General features: G+C 40.7%; 2 protein-coding genes across 9 annotated transcripts in view; both read right to left on the bottom strand.

Moving 5' to 3' along the window:
- The window catches only part of GNE (glucosamine (UDP-N-acetyl)-2-epimerase/N-acetylmannosamine kinase), a 48,275-nt gene extending 23,447 nt beyond the window's left edge, over positions 1–24,828 (bottom strand). For 3 of the 8 annotated variants that reach the window (XR_003204629.2, XM_073881343.1, XM_073881346.1), the window contains exons 1-3: positions 24,698–24,828; positions 7,951–8,156; positions 364–815 (exon numbers count right to left, since the gene is read on the bottom strand). Coding sequence is in view for 7 of the 8 variants with exons in the window: in XM_073881343.1 (XP_073737444.1) it covers positions 364–815; positions 7,951–8,156; positions 24,698–24,748 (709 nt within the window). In the remaining variant the exon portion in view is untranslated. The other 5 variants (XM_025853006.2, XM_073881344.1, XM_073881345.1 and 2 more) reach the window with 5 other exon arrangements.
- LOC112809647 (small ribosomal subunit protein eS26-like) lies at positions 20,196–21,138 on the bottom strand. The gene has a single exon (XM_025853009.2). It carries the CDS (start codon positions 20,972–20,974, stop codon positions 20,627–20,629), a length of 348 nt encoding a protein of 115 aa, XP_025708794.1. The 5' UTR covers positions 20,975–21,138; the 3' UTR covers positions 20,196–20,626.
- Positions 24,829–25,496: the final 668 nt, after the last annotated feature.

Below are 25,496 nucleotides of genomic sequence, written 5' to 3'. Positions count from 1 at the left end.
AGTGGGAGAGAGAGAGAAGCAGGCTTCCCGCGGAGCAGGGAGCCCGATGCAGGGCTCCATCCCAGGACTTCAGGGATCATTGACCCGAGCTGAAGGCAGATGCTTAACGACTGAGCCACCCCAGGTGCCCCAAATTATAGCACAGATTTAAAAAAAATTCAATCCATTAAGACTATTCCACAGAAAAGGTGAGTCTCAGAGAGGTGAAGTCATACCATAGGGTGAGATCTATGAACGAAAACTTTAGCCTTCCGAATTCTAATGGAATATTCTACCTACAACAGTTTCTAAAAAAAAAAAAAACCTTAAACATACCCAAGAGGACAAAAACAACCATTAGACTGAATAAAGTTTGATACATACCTAACCACATCCGAATGATGCTCATGTAGTCTTTGTTCTTGGCAGAGAGAAGCTTGTCATAGGAAGGGCAGCCCGCCAGAAGGATGCGGTCATGGTCCTCACACATGGATATCAGGTGTTGCTCTGCACTTCGGGTGCAGCATACATGATAATGAGCCAGCTTTGTTATGGCATGTCTGATAGAATCATCAATGGTCCCACTGACTTCCCCACCTTCAATATGAAGGATTCGGATATTCATCAAGGCAGCAGATGTAGCCAGAGCCAGGGCATCAAACCTGTCTCCATGAACAATCATGATATCGGGCTTCAAGCGATTAAGGACATCTGGTAGCTTCACTAGGGCCAAGCCCACTGATTCCACCATGGCTGCCTCATCTTCCCCTCTAACAATTGTGTGTAGCCTGGTGTTAATGTCAAAGTCATCTTGTTCAATCATGCGGTATGTGTTCCTAGAGCAGAAGAGAAAGATATGAGAGAAATGTTCTTCAACACAGGGCCATAAAAACATATGAAAAAAGCAATCTAACATCAACCCTGAAGGGAGAAATATTTTCTAAAATCTACTTGTTAAAATAGACAAACTGAAGTATAACTTACACACAAAAACTGAAAAGCACAGATCATAAGTGTACAGATCGCTTATTTTACATGAATACCCCCGTGGCCACCGCCCAGATCAAGATGTACCACATTCAGCACCTGCAAAGTCTCACTAGTGCCCTGGTCAATACCTGGATAGAGAAACACCCGACGGAGAATTTTTTTTTTATTAAAACAGAGACCAAAGTTTTTGGTGGTTGACTTATTTTCTCTTTTTATACATTTTTAAAAAAGAAATATGCTACCTAATAAAAAAAGTTACTTCTAAAAGCAAAGTGTTTTTAATACAAAAAAAAAGGAAATTAGGATACCTGACATGGCACTATACTATAAATTTCTGAATGATGGAAATTATCTTCTGAATTTGTACTGTACGATTAATGCACCATAATTCTGAATGGGATGTAGATGTAGATTTTACAGCATTAAATTGGCTATGAGGGGTGCCTGGGTGGCTCAACCAGTTAAGTGGCCAACTCTTGGTTTCGGCTCAATTCAAGATCTAGGAGTCCTGGGAGTCTGGCTCTGCGCTCAGCAGGGAGTCTGATCCCTCTCTCTCTGCCCCTCCCCCTGCACTCACTCTCAAATAATTTTTTTGTAATTAAAAAAATTTGGCCATGAAACGCAATTTCAAATCTGTTTCATGCTTCAATAACAGCAGCAATTCTCAATGCCTCAAGGTTTCCTATTATGAATAATTTTAAAAGATACGGATTTTTTCCCCTAAATATATATATATTTAGAACATATATAATGTAATTCTGTAATTTTTATATTTTTAATTGGAAAATATAAAATTATTGTCCCTAAACCTACCACTCAGCAATACCAATGTAAATCATTTTTTTTCCTAGCCACTTTATGTACATTTTAACATGGTTGAGAACACAATTGTATAATCTATTTAATCCATTTCATATATTTTCCCAGATCATGAAAGATTCTTTACATACATCATTTTACATCATATGGATGTTGCAGTAGTCTTATCTTATAGATTCCTTGGAATTTTCCTATAAAACTATCATGTTGTCTCTAAACAAAGACAATCTTTATGTCTTTTTGTCTATTTCTCACTTTATTGCACTGGCTGTTATGTCCAGCACAAGTTGAAGAGAAGTGGTGAAAGCAAAAATCCTTACCTTGTTCTCTACCTCAGGGGGAAGCTTACTTTTATGTTAGCTATAGGTTTTCCCACCGATGGCCTTTATCAGGTTGTGGAATTTCCCTTCTATTCAAAGTCAGCTAAGTTGTTTTTTTTTTTTTATAACTAATTTTGTCAAATGCTTTTTTTGACATCTGTTGAGATGATCATATGTGCTTCCCCTTTATTGTTAATGTGTGAGTAACACTGATTTTCAAATGTTATATCTATCTTGATTTTCCTGAGACCAACCCACTTGGTTATGATGTATTATCTGTTTTTTATATTGCTGGATGTGATTTAATTTTTTTTTTAATTTTCTGTCTATGTTCATAAGGGATACTGGTCCGAATTTTTTTTCTTACAATGTCAGGTTTTTTTTTTAAATGACTTTTTATTTTTTTTTATTTCGTATTTATTTATTTGAGAGAGAGAATGAGAGATAGAGAGCACGAGAGGGAAGAGGGTCAGAGGGAGAAGCAGACTCCCCGCTGAGCAGGGAGCCCGATGCGGGACTCAATCCCAGGACTCCAGGATCATGACCTGAGCCGAAGGCAGAGACTTAACCAACTGAGCCACCCAGGCGCCCTGTCAGGTTTTATTATCAAGATTATGCTGACTTTTAGGGGCTCCTGGGTGGCTCAGTCTTTAAGCGTCTGCCTTCAGCTCAGGTCATGACCTCAGGGTCCTGGGTTCGAGCCCTGCATCGGGCTCCCTGCTCAGCAGGAAGCTTGCTTCTCCCTCTCTCACTCTCCTTGCTTGTGTTCCTTCTCTCGCTGTGTCTCTCTCTGTCAAACAAATAAAGACTTTAAAAAAAAAAAAAAGATTATGCTGACTTTTTAAGATTTTATTTGAGAGCAAGAGCAAGCACGAGTGGGGGGAGGGGTAGAGGGAGAAGCAGACTCCCTGCTGAACAGGGAGCCCAACATGGGGCTTGATCCCAGGACCCTGCGACCATGACCTGAGCCAACGGCAGATGCTTAACCGACTGAGCCACCCAGGCGCCCCAAGATTATGCTGACTTCTTATAACAATCTGGGAAAATTCCCTGCTCCTCTATTTTCTAAAAAAGTCTATGTAAGATTGGTGTTATTTCCAGACAAAGGGAAAAAAAGAGAGACAAACCAAAAAGTAGACTTTAAGATTTATTTGAGAGAATCAGGGGAGGGGTAGCAGGAGAGGGAGAGAGAAACTCAAACAGACTCTGCACTGAGTGTGGAGCCCGACCTAGGACTCGACCTCATAACCCTGAGATCACAATCTGAGCCAAATCCAAGAGTGAGAAGCTTAACCAACTGTGCCACCCAGGCACCCCAAGAAGCAGACTCCTAACTGTAAAAAACAAACTGATGGTTAAGGGTGGGGAGGAATATGTCATAGGGGAGTAAAGGGTATACTTATCATAACAAGCTCTGAGTAAAGAATTGTTGAATCACTATATTGTACACCTGAAACTAAGATGATCCTGTATTTTAACTGTACAGGAATTAAAAACAAAAAGATTGTTATTTCTTGCTTAAATGTTTGATAGAATTCATAAATGACAACATCGCTTTTATGGGAAATTTTTATAGGAAGTGTTTGATAATGAATTCAATTTCTTTGATACAGGGCTATAGATATTTTCTATTCCCTCTGTGTTGTTTTGGTAAGCAGTGTTTTTTCAAGGATTTTGTCCAGTTTATATAAATTGATTGCCAACTTTGTTGGCCTAACATTCTTTTATTCTTTTAATGGCTATCAGATCAGTAGTGATATCTTCTTTGCCATCTTATATTGGTAATGTGTTCTCTTTTTCTTCGGCTCTGTTAGGAATTTGTCAACTTAATATTTTTAAGTATAATTCTCTATTGCTTAATCTACTTTTGTTTCATTGATTTCCACTCTTCATCGTTTCCTCCCTTCTACTTACTTAGGGGTTTTCTCATCCTGTTCTTAATAAAGTGAAAACACTAACTAAACTTTTTTAAGATTTTATTTATTTATTTGACAGAGAGAGTGTGAGCACAAGCAGGGGAAGCAGCGGGCACAGAGAGGGAGAAGCAGGCTCCACTGAGCAGAAAGCCCAATGTGGGGCTGCCTGAGCCCAAGGACAACCTCAAACGCCAAACACTTAACCGACTGACCCACCCAGGTGCCTCTCTAAACTCCTTTTCTTTTTTTTTTTTTTAAGATTTATTTATTTGACAGAAAGGGTGAGAGATTACAAGCAGGGGGAGCAGTAGAGGGAGAGGGAGAAGCAGACCCCCCGCTGAGCAGGAAGCCCGATGCGGGGCTCAATCCCAGGACCCTGGGATCATTACCTGAGCCGAAAGCAGATGCTTAACCATCTCAGCCACCTAGGCGCCCCTCTAAACTCCTTTTCAACCAAACTGTTTTTTCCTCCAAGCATTCCTTCATCTATACCCACAAATTTTGATATACTGTAATATTTATTATTCAGTTCAAAAGATTTTTCAAATTTCCCTTAGAATTTGTTTGGTCCATGGGCTTAGACTTCAGCAGTAAAACAATTTTTTTTTTTTAAAAGAGTGCACACCTGCATGTGCGCAATGGGGGGGGGGTGTAGAGGGAGAGGGAGAATCTCAAGCAGACTCCACGCCCAGCACAGACCCTGACATGGGGCTCGATCTCATGACCCTGAGATCATGGCCTAATCCAAAATTAAGAGTCAGACACTTAACTGAGCCACCCAGGCACCCCTTTTTATATTTTTTATTAAAAATTTTTAAACAATCTGACTTAAAAATGAACTAAAGACCCAGGATCGAGTCCCGCATCGGGCTCCCTGATGAGTAGGGAGTCTGCTTCTCCCTCTGACCCTCCCCCCTCTCATGTACTCTATCTCATTCTCTCTCTCAAATAAATAAATATTTTTAAAAAATGAACTAAAGACCTTAATAGACACCTCACTAAAGATAATGTAAAATTGGCAGATAAGCATATGAAAAGATGCTCCACATCATATGTCATCATGGAAATGCAAATTAAAACAGATACTGCTACACACCTATTAGAATGGCCAAAATCAGAACACTGATATCACCAAATGCTGATAAGCACAGTGGAGTAACAGGTACACTCACTCATTGATGGCATGAATACAAAATGATACAGCCATTTTGGAAGACAGTTCAGTGGTTTCTTATAAAAGTAAACATGGGCACCTGGGTGGCTCAGTTGGTTGAGCAGCTGCCTTCGGCTCAGGTCATGATCCTGGAGTCCCAGGATCGAGTCCCGCATCGGTCTCCCTGCTCAGCAGGGAGTCTGCTTCTCCCTCTGACCCTCTCCCCTCTCATGTGCTCTCTCTCTCTTTCTCTCTCAAATAAATAAAAATAAAAATAAATAAATAAAACTAAACATATTCTTACCACACAAGCCAGCAATCAGGCTCCTTGGTATTTCCCAAAGGAGCTAAAAACTTATGTCCACACAAAACTGAAAAACGGGTATTTGCAGCAGCTTTATTCATAAATGCCTGAACTTGGAAGTAACTAAGATACCCGTGAGTAGATGAATGAATAAGTAAACGATGGTAAATCCAGAAAATGGAATATTATTCAGTGCTAAAAAGGACTATCAAGGGCGCCTGGGTGGCTCAGTCAGTTAATCGTCTACCTTTGGCTCAGGTCATGATCCCGGGGTCCTGGGATCGAGTCCCGCACCGGACCCCCTGCTCGGCAGGGAGTCTGCCTCTCCCTCTGCTCCTCCCCCCTGCTCTTGTTCTCTCTCTGTCCTACTCTCTCTCAAATAAATAAATTATAAAAAAATTTTTAAAAAGGGCTATCAAGCCATGGAAATACATGGAAACATGGAGACTTAAATGCATATTACTAAGTGAAAGAAACCAATCTGAAGTGGCTACATACTATATGATTCCAACTACATGACATTCTGGAAAAGGCAAATCTACAGAGATGGTAAAATCTATGGAGATAGTTATAGAACACATTTTTAGGGCAGTGAAACAATTCTGACACTACAATGGTAGATACAAGTCATTATACATTTGTCCAAACATACAGAATTTACACCACCTGGGTGGGCGCCTGGGTGGCTCAGCTGGTTAAGCATCGGACTCTTGATTTCAGCTCAGGTATGATCTCGGGGTCATGAGATCAAGCCCCGCATTGGGCTCCACGTTGGGTGTGGAGCCTGCTTAGGATTCCCTCTACCCTCCTCCCCACATTTGCGTGTACGCACACGCTCTCTCTCTCAAAATGTAACGTAAAGAAATGTACCCCTGGAGGTGAGGGCTAACACTGATAATGGGGGATACTAAGCATGTGTGGAGGCAGAGAGGTATACAGGGTAACCCCAGTACCTTCTACTCCAATTTGCTGTAGATCTAAAACTACTCTAAAATGTTTTAATATTTTGTATCATGTACTCATATGAAATAAATGAACAAATGAATTTCTAACTAGTCTGCTGTTACTTATTTGATTTCCTTTTTCACCCAGTTCTTAAAGAGTATAAAAATGCTGGTTTTTTAAAAGTATACAAGTAGTTGAAATAGAGGGTAGCTCACTTTTCTGTTTTAATGTCTTTGAAATACAGATAATACATTCACACGGTTTAAAATTTAAGATACAAAAGGTTCTCTAGTGAAAAGGCTACCTTCTCACTTTTGTCTCCCAGTCATCCAGTTCCTCTCCCAGAAGCAACCAACTTATGTCTGAATGTACTTTACATGACTTTTCCATTAAGTACCAGTCCAGTGTCCTATTTAGCAGTCTCACGAGACAAATACTGCCTTTCCACTCTTACTTACTGTGGCAGACAGGAAAACGCAACACAATTTCCTTGAGAGCCTCTGTCCTACTCATCTTCCCAACAAACTTTTCTCAAAGAAGCAAAAGAACACACTTACACTTCATTTCAGGCTCTACCCAAAACTTTTCTTCTACTTTGTCCTATGTAAGAAAACCCAGTGGATTTTCTTAGATAGCCAGAATTCATTTCACATTTTTAAAACCTATGGATTTTTGAGCTATACATGAGTTTCTCCTCTACTCTTTAAGTATTTTCTTAGAGAAAGCTGGTTTTTAGAGGCAGGTTTTTGTTTGCTTTTGTTGTTGCTGTTGCCTTGCTTTTACAGAATAGTCTGAAAAGGCAATTTTACTTTAACACAAGCTTCTTTCATATATAATATGGTATTACTGACCACCTTTGGAAGCTGCATGACGTTTTTATGCCACAAGAGTGCACTAAATGCCACTTTATTACCCAGAACAAAATGAATGTTCATCTTTGGTTTAGACATTCTGTTCCCTCTAAGATTTCCCAACTTTCATTTTTCAAATTTAGACTGTGATCAATAACAAACCTAATGACAAACACCAAGATAAATACCAATGGCAATATAACATTCTAAATTATCTTGTAAATTAGATTTTTAAAATCTTGTTTCATACCTACTACTTTATATGCTGTCAATCTATATACGAGTTTTAAGAAAGCAGTACCATTAGAACTCACAAAACATATTACAGGAAGTTACATTATTAGAGTCACACAACATATAAGTGGCATTTCTCCTGAATGTAACAAGTAATAATAAAAATATTTATAGCTATCATTTATCAAGCACCTATTAAGCAGCTACACTGCGATGGCCACTTCCTATCACTACCTCCATTCTTCACAGTAACTACACCACAGGTTTTCGCTCCATTTTATAACCGAGGAACCTGAAGATGCAACTTCTCCAAGGCCATATAAAAACTAAGAGGGAGAACCGGGATTTGAAGACAGGTACACATGGCCACAAGATCCAAGCTCTCTCTAGTACACCATGTTGCAATGAAGGATATCGTAAGAAATTGCTTTCATCTTACCCGTAGTCATCTATCAGGTGAGAGCCAAGTACCACCACATCAAGTTCAAAGAACTCAGGTTCCATTTTAATGCCAAACATGATCGGGGCAAGTTTAGAATAATCAGCACGGTTGCAAGTAGCAACGCAAACCCGAAGCTTTCTGTTATTCCCATTCTTCTCCATGACTTGTTTCTTTTGTTTTGAGAGGTTATTAAAATAGAGTTCCTAAAGTTGCAAAAATAAAAATTATTTATCATCAGAATGATACATCCTAGACATAAACACAGAATTTTCTAGTTCTAAGTTTTTTTTTTTAAGATTTTATTTATTTGACAGAGAGAGACAGAGCGAGAGAGGGAACACAAGCAAGAGGGAGAGGGAGAAGCAGGCTTCCCGCGGAGCAGGGAGCGCGATGTGATCCCAGGACCCCGGGACCATGACCTAAGTCGAAGGCAGATGCTTAATGACTGAGCCACGCAGGCGCCCCTAGTTCCAAGCCTTTTAGCCACCATTTAATACAGTGCTTCTTAACCTTTTTTCCCCACCGCTGCTGCTATGTGACACACCCACTGGTATATCCAGAGCTAGGAAATTCCTGCCAACTAATTCCACCCCTTTCTCTCACACTTAAGAAAACACACTGGAATGCAATTAAGAAACAGTGACATAAATCAGCTCCCATTTAAAAGGCAAGCAAACATCAGCTCTTTATTAGAAATTACTTACCATACCTCACAACTGATCCCAACATACCAGACTACTGAAAACAACTGATCTAGTTCAACTCCCTCTCTTACAGAAAGGGAAACACATGTTTTGAGAGAGGAAATTACCTCCCCAAGATTCAAGATCACATCTTATAAGGGATAGGATCTATTCACCCTCACACTAAACACCCACTATATACAAAGCACTGTGATTAGTGTTGGGGAAGAGAAAGGTAAAATAAAAAACCTTACCTTCAAGGCCTCATTAGTTCCTATAGCCAGTGCCTACAAACTTCGGACAATTCCAAATGCCTACCAGGTATCTACTGACCCATACACACCTTAAAGTCAATGACCCAAACCGAACTTACTGTTTTCCTCATTTCTGTTCCTCCTTCCTTGTTCTCTACCTCAGGTACGAACTTCCATTCATCCAAATGCCTTGACCCTTACCATCCCTGTCTTCTCTGTCCCTTACTCTGTACCTCCTAAACCCTGTCAGTTCCACCTCCTGAACTTTTTTTAAGTAGGCTCCATGCCCAGCGTGGAGCCCAAAGCAGGGCTTCAACTCACAACCCTGAGATCAAGACCAGAGCTGAGATGGAGTCCGATGGTTAACTGACTGAGCCACCCAGGCGCCCCTCCACCTCCTGAGTATCTTTCAACTCTAGCTCCTCCTCTTCATCCCCAGGACACCCCCTAGTCTAACCTCTCATTTTAGGTCTGAACCATTGTTAACAACTGCCAAAGTAGTTTGCCTGTCTCTAGTGTTGCCCTGCCTCCCACACACTTTCAGAGTGATCTTTCCAAAGTTCACAAATTTGATTATCATGCTCAACAGAATACACAACCTATAAATAAAGTCCAAATTCTGATCTGGACTTACCCCATCTTTCCAACCACTTCTCCTTGACCTACAATTACCCTTACTCTGTGCCAAAGCCATACCAAGTACCTGCGTTCAACCAGTGAGTCTCCAAATCTCTGTGCCTTTCTAGACGTATGCACCTCTAGGTAAAACTTCCTTTCCCTCTGGCCTGGGCTCCTCCTCCTCCTTCAAAACTCAGTCTAAGCGTTGCCTCCTCGTTAAACCCTCTACATAAGCTTCAGTTCCTCTTCACCTCACCCTTTTTAGCTGCTGCCTTCCTCTGAGCACTATGGCCCTACCCAACACATAATACTTTTGCTCAACTTCTCTGCCCACGCCGGCCCTCCCTCCTGCCATCTATACCCTCCATTCAAAGTAAAAATCAGGGGCAAGGGATAAGAGATGTTTTATGGAGCATTTTAAACTTCTCTATATCAATGTAAAACTCCACCTCAAAGATCCACTGCTTTTGCTTCAGGAAGTATGTCAATATTTAGAATTTGCAATCAGGAATATGAGATGTTTTATGGAGCATTTTAAACTTCTCTATATCAATGTAAAATTCCACCTCACAGATTCAATGCTTTTGCTTCAGGAAGTGTGTCAATATTTAGAATTTGCAATCAGGAATACAAAGAAGCTTGATTAAGGATGCCAGTAGAAGGGGCGCTGCCCTTTAGATCAGTGTAAACTCTAAAACCCACTGGAAATCTCATCAGCTGCCATCTCATCTCTATTAGGCTCAAACTTCTGTGAGCACACAAACTGCCCCATCATTAGGCCCATTCTGAACTCAACAATCGCCAGTAAAAGCTAATTCCATCCAACAGAAAGCATTCATGATATAATGATATAGGCATTCTGTCAAGAGAGTTGTATTCACCAGATCTAAGCACTACCTAATTAAAGACAAAAATACTTTTCCAAAAATGGTTGTCTTAAATGTTCTTATACATAATCCTTCCTTCACTGATCATTAAATTTGAGCTGAATAAATTGTTGGTGATATGCAACTTGCTAGGTGAGGCAAATCATTCATGGTTGGTCAATTTGTTTTTATTTTAAAAGAACATAAATTCTGCCTCGCAATACTAAAATGTTTAGTATTTACCAAGTAACTCAAAAGTTATTCTACCAAAACAAAGTAAGCTAGCCAAACAAACTATGAAAAGGCAAAAATGTTACTAAGACCAAAGTTTCCTTCAGGAAAGAACTTAAATCTTTAAAATATGGTTAAAATGCCTCTTTAAGGAGAGAGGTTTGGGGTTTTTTAAAATAATCTTAACTATTTTTTTTCTAAGGGAGTACTTTCGCATGGTTTAAAACTGAGAAATCACAAGAGGCTATATAGCAAAAGTCTTATCTGTGTTCCCCAGCCACATACTTCTTCTCCCTGGAAGCTATGAGTTACTAGTTTCTCATCTATACTTTTATAGGTAAACCATACATATATAAATACAGATGTATTTGCTTATAAATACATACAGCATATATTATACAACTGATAACTTTCTACAAACTGATGTTGCATACCTTGCTTTTCAAAATGCTTTTAATTATGTTTCTGAATTGAATGGTAAAATGGGAAAGTCTAAAGGCACTGGAAATATCAAAACTAAAAGTGCAAAGTTTTGAAAATTGCTGGCCATCATCTCTTTAAATATATGAAGGGTTATGAAAGACCCAGAAGTAAAAACAATCAGTGTCACAAACATTTAGTATCTACTCTGTGCAGAGCACTATAAAGAAAGCTGAGACACAGAACTGAGAAAGACCCTGTCTCTGATTTTTAGAAACCTTAAATCTAGTACCTGACACCAGGCCACATAACAGATCTTAACTAGTTCACTTTTCCAAACAGAATCCCCGGAAACAAAATTAATTTTTTTCTCAGCCCAGTATACATTACTATTTGCTCTGGATAAGAGGTCATACCCAAAGATACATTTTTATACTGAGAACTATGACCAGAGTCCCCATGACCAGTATAGAATGAATGGCAAAATAATGAGTGGCAAAATGGACTTAAACTGTAATAGGACAAATTTAAGTTGCATAAAGTACAACGTAAACCAAACAATATAAAACTCGATTCTTTACATGATGGAATACCAGACAGCAATTAAAATGTATGGACTATGTCTGTATTTGTCTATATTAATAAATCTCAGAAACGGAACATTAGAGGAAAACAGCAAATTCTAAAAAGTTAGTTACAATAGGGTACCATTTTTGTAAGTTTTTTAAAATGTATAAAACATTACTGTATGTTGTTATTGATCTAAAGTTCCACGCCAACTCAGGGAAGTAGTTACCTTTGGAGAAGGAAGGAAGGAAAAGAAAAATGGGGCTTTTCAGGCTTTAGCTAACATTTTTTTTTTTAAATCATACCATAAGCAGAAATGTGAAACAAACATGGTAACATATTAACATGTGTTAAATCTTGGTGACTGGTAGAAGGTGTCATACCATCTTCTGTCCTTTTAAGCACATTTGAAATTTTCATTCTTAAAAACAAGAACTCTTTTAAACAGATATTATGAAGTAGGTATGTCGTCCATAGTCCCTCAAGCCTAAAGCTCAGAAAGTCAGGAGGGATTGGATATTTGCCCCCATTTCACCTATGAATTCCAAAATTGTAACTAAAATATAGATAAATGCCAGAGAAGTATGCTTTCATCTTGAATTCACTGGCTATCTCTGAGAAACCCAATTCTTAAAGACCACTTCCTGCATTCTCTCAAGACTGACCATTTTAAATACTGACAAAAGGTATTCAACACTTTCCAGAATAATATTCCACTCAGCTGTGGAAAAAGACTCACAAACATTTGGCTCAAGCAATCACTAAGCAAAGAGTAACAGCAAACATTTGAGAAGTATTTCTGAGGTGCTACGCACTTGTGTTAAGAGCTTCGTAAGCATTAACCATCTCATCCTGACAGCCCTCTCACTAGCCCCATTTTACAGAGGAGGACACTGAGGTACAGCCAAAATAATTTACTTGCCCCAAATCACATTTAATAATTGCCAGAACCAAAAATCAAACCCAGCACGCAGGATACTGCCACATCCAGTGTTTGCCTAGTATCCGATCATTAACATCCATGGACCTTTGTGCCAGGTCCTGCCAGGGCCCACAGCAATGAAAAGAACATGATATATCACTCTTCCCTCCGTGCAGCGGGGATGAGAGTCAGGATTAAGAAGAAGGGGCTATATAAAAACGGCCTGAAATTCAGAAACCTATTCCTGAGCTGTAATTTGCTTTGGCTTCTTCCAGACCCTCTACAGCTGCTAAACTGCACCCCTCCTGTCTTTCAGAGAAGACAATACTTTATCGTGCTCTAACAATTTAACGGGTGTGCTCAGATTTGGGAGAAAAAATAAACGCCTATCAAACTTCTAAGAAAGCCAAGACTCAGAACGTAGTCAGGATTGGGCGCAGATCTTCAACATCTTTCAGTTCAACCCTTTACACCCCAGGGCAACTTGTCTGTTAAGGAGCTCGCCGCCTTCCTTTGCACACCTCCGTAACAGAACCCTCACTATCTCCCAGGGGGACAGCCTGCTTCCTTACTGGACAGCACTGGCCCTGGGTTGGAGTCACTCCGAGCCGCCGGCTACTCGCCCGGGGCCCGCAATGAACCTGTCTGCTCCGCGGGCCACAAGACGGAGCCCGTGACCGCAATACAGAGGGGCCCTGGCACGTAGGCCTGCGGAAGACAGGGCGAAGGCCGGGTCTTGTGCGGGCCTGGGGACACGGGGAGGTCCGAGGCCTCCGCCGGACCGCGGAGGCCACGAGGCAGGAGTCAGAAAAGGAGGCCGTTGGGGGCCCGGAGGATGCTCTCCCCGGCCCGTCCCCCGAGTCCCGGCCGATGCGGGGCTCTCACCAGACGCTGGCGCGCAGCTCCCTCCCCCGCCGCCGCCGCCGCCGCCGCCGCGCCTCGCGGGCGAGAGCCGAACGCAACACCAGAAGGCGGGCCCGCGCAAGTCCGCCCCCGCGGCTTCCACAAAGTCCGCCACGCGCGTAGACGACTCTCGTCTCGACCCCAGCCCCGCACGCCCCAGCACGCGTACCCCCAGCACCGAATCGGCGAACGCGCCCTTACGTAACCTGAGAGCGACCCTGTGATTGGCTGCGCCCGCCCGGGCCCCACCCTCTTGCCAAACGGTTTCTGGCAGGGGCCCGGTGAGGGGGGCGGAGTGTTTTCCGTTGTCGTGGTGGGCCGGCCAGTGTGTGCTCCCCGCCCCGGCGCGTTCTCCTCCGCCGCCGCACGCACGCTGGGGAACGCGGGTCCTCACACGTGGCAGTTGTTTTGGCCTTGCACCCAAGGGAGAATTACGCCTTCTGTTCCCTCAGGCATTTCGTAGGCCCTGACCAAAACAATACTGTCGCGCAGCCGGTCCGCTCCAGAGCCGTCTCTTGAGGTAAAGCCTTGCCACTCCAGGACCATGTCTGCTAGAAGACTGATGGAGTGTTGATAATGATCCAAACAAGGCAGATAGCAGCTGATCATAAGGCGCTCCACCTAGGTCTCCCCTTCAGGGCACCTTCCACCAGTCCGGGCCCGGGGATGTCCAAAGGGGAACTTGGCAGGCGCAGAAAAGGTGGCGGAAGAGGGCTCCCACGGCGCCTGATAAAGACTTTTAGTGATCTTTTCAAATCACCGAGTCACCAATGACAAGCTTCGAATGAGTTGGTGTTACAAAACATTAAAACATTTTTTACAACCATTAAATAATTAATGGTGAAACTATTTAACAACTCATCCAGCGTTCTTGCTGTAAAGCGAATTTCAAATCCAATAAAACTTTTGCATTTCATGTATTTCAATTAATGATGAAGCTGTAATTTGCAGAGTGTTTATGAACAAGCAGTTCCCCGCAACTAGCTTGGAGCTACTAAAAGGTCATATTAGCCACAAAAGGACAGACTTTAAGAGGATATGTGTAAGGAAGTGCTAACAGATTTTTTAAAACATCACTTGGGCTAGTATGTGGAGAATGGATTGGCACTGAAAGAATGTGGCAATGCAAAAAAATAGTCTGCAAGCATACATGAAAAACTGGTCCCACTGATTGACAGGGCTGGAAGGAGATGGACTTTTCCACCGAATACCGATTTATAATATCGTTTGTATCTTGTAGTACATGCATATATTCCGTATTAAAGAGAATAAAATTAATTGTAAAAAAATGGTGGCAGTGGAACTCAAATGGATGATACGAGATTGAGTTTGGACACAGATTTGAAAAATATGGATTAGGTATGAGGGACTGACAGAAAAGGAAGGAAACAAGGATGACGTCCAGGTGTCTGGCATTAGTAATTGGGCGACTGGTGCCATTTACCGAGATGAGAGAAAAGCTGAGGGAGTGACCAGGTGTGGGGAGTTAAAAGTAAAGTTTTAATTTGGGATATGTTTGAGATGCCTATGAAGTAGCTATATAAAGCTATTAAGTGAACAATAAGATATATGAATCTGGACACAGATTTGACATAAAACATTGTATGTTAGTTTCAAGTGTACAACATGATTTGATATATGTATATATTGTGAAGCGATCACCATTACGTTTAGCTAACATCCATCACCACACAGTAACAATTTTCTTTTTTTAAAAGATTTTATTTATTCATTCGAGAGAGAGAGAATGAGAGATAGAGAGCACGAGAGGGAAGAGGGTCAGAGGGAGAAGCAGACTCCCTGCTTATTACATGGCTATTTTTAGTTTATTAGAATTCAAATTGTACACCTAAGATATCTGTACTTTTTTATGTATAAGTACTATATATTTTTTAAATACTTAATGCTTAAGATTATAGCTAGGAAAAAATGTAGCTAGAAATACAAATACTTTTAATAAAGATAATAGAATTGTGAGAATTTGTGCACTTTATTAAGCCACTTGTAGATTTTATGTTTATTTGACCAATATTGAAAACTTTGTATTTCTGTACATAGTTCGAGTAGTTCTGTGTTCATGGAATCATTTAACCTTGAAATGAAAATGAAATTAATGAAATGACCCTCTTTTTTAGAATTTTTCTCTATGTTCTCTGGAGATGAAGTTGCAACAAGGAGCTCTAGGAGGCATTTTCTTTTGGCTTTTTCTGATCACATTTCTATAGGTAATATTACATTTCCAGATCTCTGTCACTTTGCTATTTAACAGTGTGAATTAACATATCAAAAATCTTCCCCAGTCATTATATTTTGTATGTTTGGTTTGGTTTCCTTTGGCTTTAATCTGAGAGCTCTAGAAGTTGCAAAAAAGTACTTAGGGGTTTATAATGTAATAAAATCAAATTTTCTATAGATTACTCCATAAGCAGAATTACACCTTCAAACATTTGTGGCATAATTGGGATATCAGAGAATCCTAAATCTTAAAAGATCATCTAGCCCAACCTTTTCATCAAAGGCAGAGACCTCTCTAAAGCATCCCAGACAGATATTCATCTGACCACTTTAGGAACATTTGTTCTAATAGGGACTTATCTTGCTCTTTTATTTGGTGGTTTAATTATAAAGTACTCTGCCTCTCTATGAAATCTACCCATGTATTAGTACTCAACTATTCTAAACACTTTATTTATATATCCACAGTACTCCTAACAACCTTAAGATATAGATTCTATCACTCCCATTTATAGATAGGGAGACTGAAGCACAAAAGAGAAAGTTGCCTAGGGTCACACAGTTGTTAAGCAGAAGAACCCAGCTTTTGATCCCACATGTTTAGCCACTACCCTGAATTTCCTCTTTATACTAAACAGAGCCTTTCTTATGATAGAAACCTATCTTCAGGTTGCTCATCAATTTTTGGGTATGCTGTTCCACTAGTTAAGAATTTACATAACTCTTCTGTTATCGAGCCCACGTCTCTCTGAATTGCTTATATAAACGTCTTTAAGAGACTTTTAAAGATATCTCCTTTAAAATCAAGATATACAGGGGAGACTGGGTGGCTCAGTCAGTTGAGTGACTCTTGATTTCCGCTGGGGTGGTGATCTCAGAGTCGCGGGATTGAGCCCCACATGAGCCACCCACACACACCCCGCAGTCTCTGTGTTGGGTCTTTCTGGGGCTCCATGCTCCGTGGAATCTGCTTATCCCTCTCTCTCTCTCTCATAAATAAATAAATAAATAAAATATTTTTAAAAATTAAAATAAAATAAACTCAAGGCATACAATGTCTATGACAGTCTCCTGATGTACTAATTTTATAAAGCCTTCAAAAAAGAAAATGAGATCAGTTTGGCCCTTTTTAAAAAAATAAACTTTCATTAAAGTGTAACAAAGACACCTGCTCATAACAAGTATGTGTTGAATTCTGAATTTTCATGAAGTGAACATACTTGGATAACTACCACTAAAATAAAGAAAGAAAACATTGCCAGTGTCTATGGGCTGTCTATGCAAGGGCTGCCTATCCATGACCCATGGAAAGATCTAGCACCAAGGCTGTGCTTAGTAATAGACACAATGGTATTGATTAAGCATGTTAAACTACTTCTCTGAAGCATTTAGGCTATGGAATAGAGGGAGGACTGGCCAGTTGGGAGTGAATTGGAAAATGAGGCACAAAAACAGACACAACAGATATGCTACAGGAGGTAGAACGGGCGGGCTGCAGGGAGAGGATCTAGTCCCTGACTTGCCTTGGATCCTAAACAACTGTAACCCATGTGAATCCTTTAAAAATCCTGTGTTTCTTAAGGTGCCCTGTTCCTTGCAATCAGGTCATACTAACACCAAAACTGTAAACCAGGAAGAATCTCCAACCCCATTATTTCAACTCCCAACTCCAACCAACTGGGAGTGGCTTCCTAGAGAACTGTGTGGAAAACGACTCTGAGGCTGAGTTCAAAGGAAAAAAATCTTGTGGTTTATCAGCTGTGTGTTTTTTCAGGCAGGGTGGTGCCATGTACCTGCCATTCCTGTCCTTTGCCAGTTTCATGAAGAAATCAAAACATGGAAAAAATTGAGCAACTAATCACCATCTTAAGCTCGAATTTTCTGCTTAATAAATATCCTTTTGTTAACTGTTCCCCTCATCCCACTCTGTATCTCAGGCACAAAACTTTTAATTGCCAGAACCTCTTGAGTATGTAAAGAAGATAAAACACATCTTACAAACCAGATATCACTGCATAAGTCAGATTGTTGAGAGCCCAACCAAGTCATATAGGCACCTCCCCAGAACAGAGAGAACTGCTCTTGTTGCACTGATGATGACATAGATGGGAAAGCAATTCTTTCCCCTTTAGGAAGAGCATGTAAGGATTAAGGTTACATTGACTGAAAATAGTTCAGTAACATCCTAAACTTTATGTGTCAACTCCAGGTTTGCAAGAGCCTAAGACTGAAAGATAGGCTTACAAAGGTAGTGATTAAGATATTTATAGCAAGAAAAGAAGCCTCTTGGAATTCATATTTCGGGACCATTTAATTACTCTTCCTGGCCTCAATTACTGATCCGTTTCTTATGTCAGCCAATCAGCCTTTTAAAGCACCTCTGCTGGTGAGCCATCCCTAGGCCAGCTCCCCCAATTACAGAAGAAAAGTACAAATAAATACAATGACTATGTGTTTGTTTTTGTGAAAGGTTGCCCTTTAGTGGGACTTTTAAGTGTATTTTTCTTTAAGAGCTATGAAAGTATCATATTTCAAACCAGTAAATAATTGTATTTCTTCTCTGTCTGCTAGGGAAATGAGGTAAGCCAGAGAGAGCTCAGCCATCCCTGACTAATTGGAGTTCAGAAAGTTTAATTTGCACAGCTATTCCAGAAGAACTGGAAAAGTATTTAAAACTAGTTTATCTTTAACTTTGACTCTGTTATAAAAAGTTAGGTCAACAAAATTATGTTCTAAAATAACTGCTCATGAAAGAGTTATGTGAGAAGAATGTTCTTTGGACTTCAAAGGACCTCGCTAAAATCAATAGCACTCAAAATCAGCAACAAGCCTTTGGAAAAATTTCATGATTTTTCAATAGAGGCTGAGGAACCAGCCAAAGTACTGATCCAAAACCCCTGGAGCTGAGGAATAGCCCACATCTGGTAGTCAGCATGAAGCTAAGGATGAAGGTGGAGTCCCACATGGACATTCCTTTGGAGCACTTTAGTGGGCTTAACCTCTGTGAATGCTTAAGACACATCCAAATACATGGGGTGCCTGCGTGGCTCAGTCAGTTAAGCATCCAGCTCTTGATTTTGGCTCAGGTCATGATCTCAGTGTCGTGAGATTGGGCTCTGCACTGGGCCCTACCCTACCCCTCCAAAAAAAAGACATCCAAATACACATAATTAACGTCTATAAATCCTAAGCATGAACATAAACCTCAACCTTTCTCTTCTCATGACTTTCATGCCCCTACCCTGGAATGAATCTAATCCAACCCATCACATCATTTCTGCTTTTCTTCCCTACCCTGCTTCCTGTCTCTAAATGTGGGTTTCCTAAGGATTACACATCTGCCCCTGGTCCTCTCTACGTATTCCGTCCTTCAGAATTTCATTCACTCTCAAGTCTTCCATTTTGACTTCTGTGTAGATAATTCCTTGGATGCACATGCTAGCCTGATCTTTTTTCCTAGTTCAAGGCCCATATCCCAATTGCCTGCTAGATATTTCCTCACCTCAAACTCAATATATAAAATTTAGTTCAGTTTTTTCCCTCTTCACTTCCTCATGTCTGTTAATGGTACCAACTTGCCACTTTCATGCAGACTCAAAATCACGGAGTTATATTTTAATCTTCTCTCTGACTTTTAACATCCAATGTCTAAACTTCTTCAAAATAGTTTTGGGTTTTTTGTTTTGTTTTGTTTTGGGGGGGCGGTTTACAGCTACTCTTCCTTCCTGTTCCTACCATTCCTATCATCACTACCTTAGTTCATCCTGTTATTTTCTCAATTCTGAAATGCCTATATTTTTATGATTTTCACACCTAAAGTCAAGATTTATCTTATAATCAATGTAGGCATTTAATGTAGAGTTTTTTATTATGAACTCTGTTATGTCAACAGTGTCTTAGAATTGAGAAAATATGGCATCTTAGCCCTAAATTACTGTGTTTCTATTTGTTCTTCCAGCCTATGCCCCCTTGCTTTTGTAATCTGCCCTGCACCCTATTGCCTGGTGAATCCCCTTAAAGGATTGCTTTCATTAAGTCATTTCTTTGCTTAAGAATAACTTCAGCTCCCCATTCCCTGCTAGGTAAGGTATGCCTATGACATCAATTTTGGATTGAAAGTCCCCCACAATCACCCCGTGACCTGTTCCTGTGACCGTTTTCCCCTGCCCAGATCCTTTTGCCCTGAACAGATCTTCTCCGCCTCACTTTGCGTCATTCCCCACAATGAGAAGGCTATCATCCCTCCTGCTACTTACGGGCTACTCATGCTTCTGGTCCTATCTCTGTTGTAAAACCTAATTTGAACATCCAAAACAATCTCTTCTTCCTCTAAATGCCTGTAGCACTTGCCCTTGTCTTGATTACTCATTTCATACTTATTCCGAGTTACCTGCTATCTTTGAATGTACATATTTATGACTGTAAAGTAATAGATCTGATGTTTTATAAGAAAATCGGTCACATAAGTTACTCTTTATGTCCTATTTTTCTCATCAGATCATAAATTCCTTGAAGTTCATTCTGTTAGGTATACTTGTCTCCCTGATAGTTCCTTGAATCATGATGTATGTAAGAAATACCGTCTAATAAGCATCGAGTGAAATGGGGGGAATCATATCTCTTATCAAAGAGTCATTGCTGGGTACCTGGCTGGCTCAGTCAGTAGAGCATGTGACTCCTGATCTGAGGGTTGTGAAGTTACAGCCCCATGCTAGATGTAGAGATTACTTAAAAGAAACAAAATCTTAAAAAAAAATAAAAATAAAGTCACTGCCATCCCAGTTCTTTTCTCCATGGCTGGTCCAAGTCTCTTGGATTCAACTTCCCCATCTGCCCTCCTCCAGCAACCAAGCTTATGATCTTACTAGTACAACACTCTTGCTCAGATCTTTTTTTTTTTCCGTATGAAGTATAATCGCCATTTATTTTTTTTCTGAAGAACAGCTTTTCTTCAGTCCTTAAGGACTTAGCTCCTTACATGGGCTTTGGTGGAGGTGGTGGGGCAGCACCTGCAGGTCTAAATCGGGGTGGGGGTGTTTGGTCCTTCCGTGCTTCATGAGAGCGATTCCTGACTACCTTGCTGTGAATGGCACAACTCACACAATAATGTAGTTTCACATACAGCTTGGGAAGCACATAGGTGTCGAAGACACTCGCTTTGGAAATGTCCCTGACGGCGGCAGCCTCTACTATGTTCCGAATAACGAACTTCTTAATGGCCTTATCCTTGGACACACAACAGGCGCAGTTGGTGCAGCGAATAGGCTGCACGTGGCTGCGGCCCTTTTTGGCATGACCATTATTGCTTCTTTTCTTGGTCATCTTGGTAGCGAGACCCGAGAGCTCTTGCTCAGATTTTATAGTGGATCAAGTGTAAAAACCATGGTGAGGGGCGACTGGGTGGCTCAGTCGTTAAGCATCTGCCTTTGGCTCAGGTCATGATCCCAGGATCCTGGGATCGAGCCCCGCATCAGGCTCCCTGCTCCGCGGGAAGCCTGCTTCTCCCTCTCCCACTCCCCCTGCTTGTGTTCCCTCTCTCGCTGTGTCTCTCTCTGTCAAATAAATAAATAAAATCTTTAAAAAAAAAAAAAGTATGGTGAATTGAAGAACAGGGAGAAACATAATGGTGTTATAGCATAGATGTGTGGAGGCAGAAAGTAACAAGATGCAGCTAAGATGTGGGGTTAGGCCAGATCAGCAAGTGTCTTGGAACTGAAAAGGTCAGGCTTTCTTTCTCCTCATTAAAATTGGGAGATTTTTTAAATCAAGACAGTGACATGATCAGACTTGCTTCATTACAATTGTGGAAGATGGGTTAGAAAGAGGGGGTACGATTAGAAGAAAGCAGACCAGTTAAGAATCCTATTTCAGGACCTGAATTAAGGTGGTGGTAGTGGGGGGCTCCCGGGTGGCTCAGTCCTTAAGCGTCTGCCTTCAGCTCAGGTCATGATCCCAGGGTCCTGGGATCGAGCCCCACATCGGGCTCCCTGCTCTACGGGAAGCCTGCTTCTCCCTCTCCCATTCCCCCTGCTTGTGTTCCCTCTCTCGCTGTCAAATAAATAAATAAAATCTTAAAAAAAAAAAAAAGATGGTGGTAGTGGGAATTAAGAGGATGGAATCAAAAGAATGTGGAGAAAAAATGGACAGAACTTGATCTCAGAGACGAGATCGAAGAGAATGACGAGGTCGAAGAGAATGATGAGGTTTCCATTTCAAAGCAGCTGGGTGGCTGGCAGGGCTGCTATCTAAAACAGAGGAGAAGCGTCCAGGGGATGGGCGGGAGGCAGTGATAAGGATCTCTGATTTGGATATGTTGAATTTGCAATACCGAAAGGTCATTTTCATTAGACTGGAGACCTGGAGAATGATGTAGGTCAGAGATCCTTATTGTGATAGGCATAATTCACCCAACAAAATTTGTATCTATTTTGAAATACACTGCACACTCTTAGCCCAACTACCTTTTTTGTTCTACCTGTTTCACCAGACTTTTTTAATGCCCCTGATGCCCAGTTTGTTATACTTTTACTCTTGGCCAGTTCAGAACTCTTTTTATAATATTCTGTATATAACAGTTTTCTAAGTCCTAAACGGTCAGACTATTACACATCATTAAATTTAATTTTATAGGGAGTGGAAACCCCGGGACTTCAGTTTATGGTGTGCTACATTAAACATTCAGTGGTGCTTTCCTGGCCACATTCCCACTTTCTCCACTCACTTTTTCTGGCACCCAGTCTTTCCTGCCCTCCGGCTGCTCTTCTCTTAATCCCTTCTTTACACTGTGGTCACTGCCTCATCCTGGAAACTTTCTTCTTCCCACGTTTCCATGACATCTCCTGATTCCCTGCCTACCTGCCACCTCTCTGGTTGCTCTATTTCCTCAAACCACTCCTTAAAAGTTAATGTTTTCTCAGAATTCCCCACTTAGCTTCCTTTTCATCTCACTTTAGTATACTCCCAGTGGAAACTCATCCACTGCATGACTTAACAAACATTTTAAATTATTGCTAAATCTGAAACTCCAGCCTCATCTTCTCAGTCCAGACCCAAATAACTAACTCCTTTTCAGGGTATCTGGATGGCTCAGTTGGTTAAGCCTCTGCCTTTGGCTCAGGTCACAGGTCCTGGGATCGAGTCCGGCTCCCTGCTCAGCAGGATGCCTGCTTCTTCTCTCCTCCCAGCTTGGGCTCTCTGTTGCTATCTCTGTCTCTGTCTCTCAAATAATAAATAAAATCTTTTTAAAAAAATCACTAACTCCTTTTAGGACACCTGCATTTGGCTGTGTTTCACAGACACTACAAATCAACTTGCCAGAGTGAAATTTTCTTCTCCTCCGTAAACTTGGGCTTTTCTACTCTAATTCTCAGTGAATGGTGTCATCGTCCACCCAGTAAGTGGGAGACTTCCTTGACTTCTCCATTAACTCTCAAATTCAGTCTGTCATGATCCTACCAATTTTACATTTCAGATGAGCATTTTTCTAGAAGGGAATATTGTGTGATTGCACATAATAAGGAAGTGAGAACAGCATATAGAGGAGACTAGTCCAACAAGGAGAAAAGTTTTGTTGAGGAATATTGGAAAATACAGAAGTATTATTAAGGGGCAGAGAACCTTGAAAGGTAACTTAAAAACCACATAGAGTATTTCAGAGTTGATGTGGTCCTAGAACCACCAAACATTAGGTAGATGGATGAAATGGTACTTTCAAGGCGCTTAAAAAAAAAAAAATCAGTCACATGAAAAATGGGAATCAGAACAACTACTACCTTTATAACTAGAGACAGCCATTTCTTAGATTTCATTGAAGACATGAGGAAGAAAAAAAAAAACAACTAAGAAGTTCCAACTCAGAACTCAGAAAATCTGACCTTGAATTTAAATGTAAGTGCAGGGGCGCCTGGGTGGCTCAGTCGGTTAAGCGGCTGCCTTCGCCTCAGGTCTTGATCCCAGGGTCCTGTGATCAAGGCCCGCATCGGGCTCCCTGCTCAGCGGGGAGCCTGCTTCTCCCTCTCCCTCTGCCTGCCTCTCTGCCTACTTGTTCTACCTCTCTGTCAAATAAATAAATAAATTCTTAAAAAAAAGGTAAGTGCAAGTGCTACAAAAAATAAAGATGATAAATTCTCGCCGAAGAAGGCAAATTGAGATTAGACATTAGTGATACAGTTAGAAGTCGACTGTGTTGAAAATAATTGCAAGAATGACGTTATTTGATTGAAAACTGCTTATAAACCATTCCTTAACTATAGCCGATCTTTTTTTTTTAATATTTTATTTTTTTAAGTAATCCCTATGCCCATTGTGGGGCTCAATCTCCCAACTCTGAGATCAAGTCACATGCTCCACCAACTCAGCCAGCTTGGCGCCCCTAGATGATCTTTAAATATATAAATATATTTTTTAAAATCACCGAATTGAAATGTGATGTTAATTCCCTAAAACATCTGGATTTCCATACGCCTTAATAAAAAATTTAGGTTAAGTAAGTTTCATTATAATATAGCACACTATATGACATAGTTATATTTCGATAAACATGGTAATTGCCATTACCACTGGGTACTAATTAACTCAGAGTAAACACACTCCTCTCCCGCAGGTGGCTAGTCAATAGTTAAATAATTGGGAGAGAAAGAAGCATTAGCTGAGCCCCTCTATACGTCAAGTTTCAAAAAGCAAAGAGGAAAGTAAAAATAGTTGTCGTGAACATCACACTTTTGGAAATAAACTGCATTTAGGAAGCCGAAGATTCAGAAAGTAAAAAGCAAACCCACTTTATCTGATGAAAGCACGAGGAATTTGAGGGAAAGAGTTCCTTTTCAGCTTTCAGTTTAGACCAGGAGTTTCAGCACAGTCACAGAGATACAAATAGCAACCACAGGATGACTAACATGGGTTAGCAGTAAAAAGAAGACATTTAAAAAAAAGATGGATGGGTAGATTTAAAACCAAAGCTTTCCTCTTCTTCCTTGTAATTTCCCTGTCCCACCCGCCTATTGCAGTTTTCACGAGGAAGCTCTATTGACTTGCTAAATGACTTACGTGAGGTCCTTGAAAGCACAACTTCCAGTGAGGATACACACTGATTTCCATCCCGGAGCAAAAGGTCTGTAGCACAAGCTCTGTACCCGGTGTTTGAATTAATGAACAGGGCAGCTGTTTGTTCTCTTGGTTTAGCTGCCACAGAGCAGTCATTAATAGGCATGTGATTTCCAAACTAAATCTTGAGCCCCGCCCCTCTGAAAAGGAAGACCAGGAAAAAAAAAAGGGGGGATTCTAAAGTCTTCCTGTATTCCTGGGCAGTAGCTTGAAAGTAGGAGGACAGTCAGTTTCGGAGTGTTACTTCCCTGTTTCTACCATTTGATTGTATTTTCCACCAGAAAAATGATTTTCTTCTGAGTTTCTCAAAGGTAGAAACAAAAATCTACAATCAAAAATCTTAGTTGTCTTTTTCACGTTGTTTTCACACGCAGGTATATTCAAAACACTTATTGACATACTACTTTGAGCAAAGAAGGAAACTAAAGAAATTAAACGAAAAATAAAAACTGAAAACTTAAAAATTTTAATCAAAAAATTAAAATTAAAGGAGGATTTAAGATTTTTTAATAGTCACTGACCTCAGTATATTTAGAATCCTTAGTTTCACTAGACTGAAGGAAAAATCAATATTGTTGCATTTTTGTCTAAGCTACATTACAATAGAAAACTGTTGCTACATTTTGTAAAGGTTGTACCTTGCACTTTTGGTGCTCAGGGACCCTCACAGCCAGACTGGTGGCAAGGGATATAGGCTGATCATCTGCTTTTTTCCATTTGATTGGCATATGTTCATTTGAAC

Source organism: Callorhinus ursinus, unplaced genomic scaffold (assembly GCF_003265705.2).
Source record: "Callorhinus ursinus isolate GAN/ISIS: 27379988/994484 unplaced genomic scaffold, GSC_fseal_2.0 scaffold42, whole genome shotgun sequence".
Lineage (NCBI taxonomy): Eukaryota > Metazoa > Chordata > Mammalia > Carnivora > Otariidae > Callorhinus > Callorhinus ursinus.
This window is presented reverse-complemented; position numbering and strand designations above follow the sequence as displayed.

Bases quoted from the DNA above. Each gene is read 5' to 3' on its own strand.
- LOC112809647 (XM_025853009.2), bottom strand. From the start codon at position 20,974: ATGACCAAGAAAAGAAGCAATAATGGTCATGCCAAAAAGGGCCGCAGC.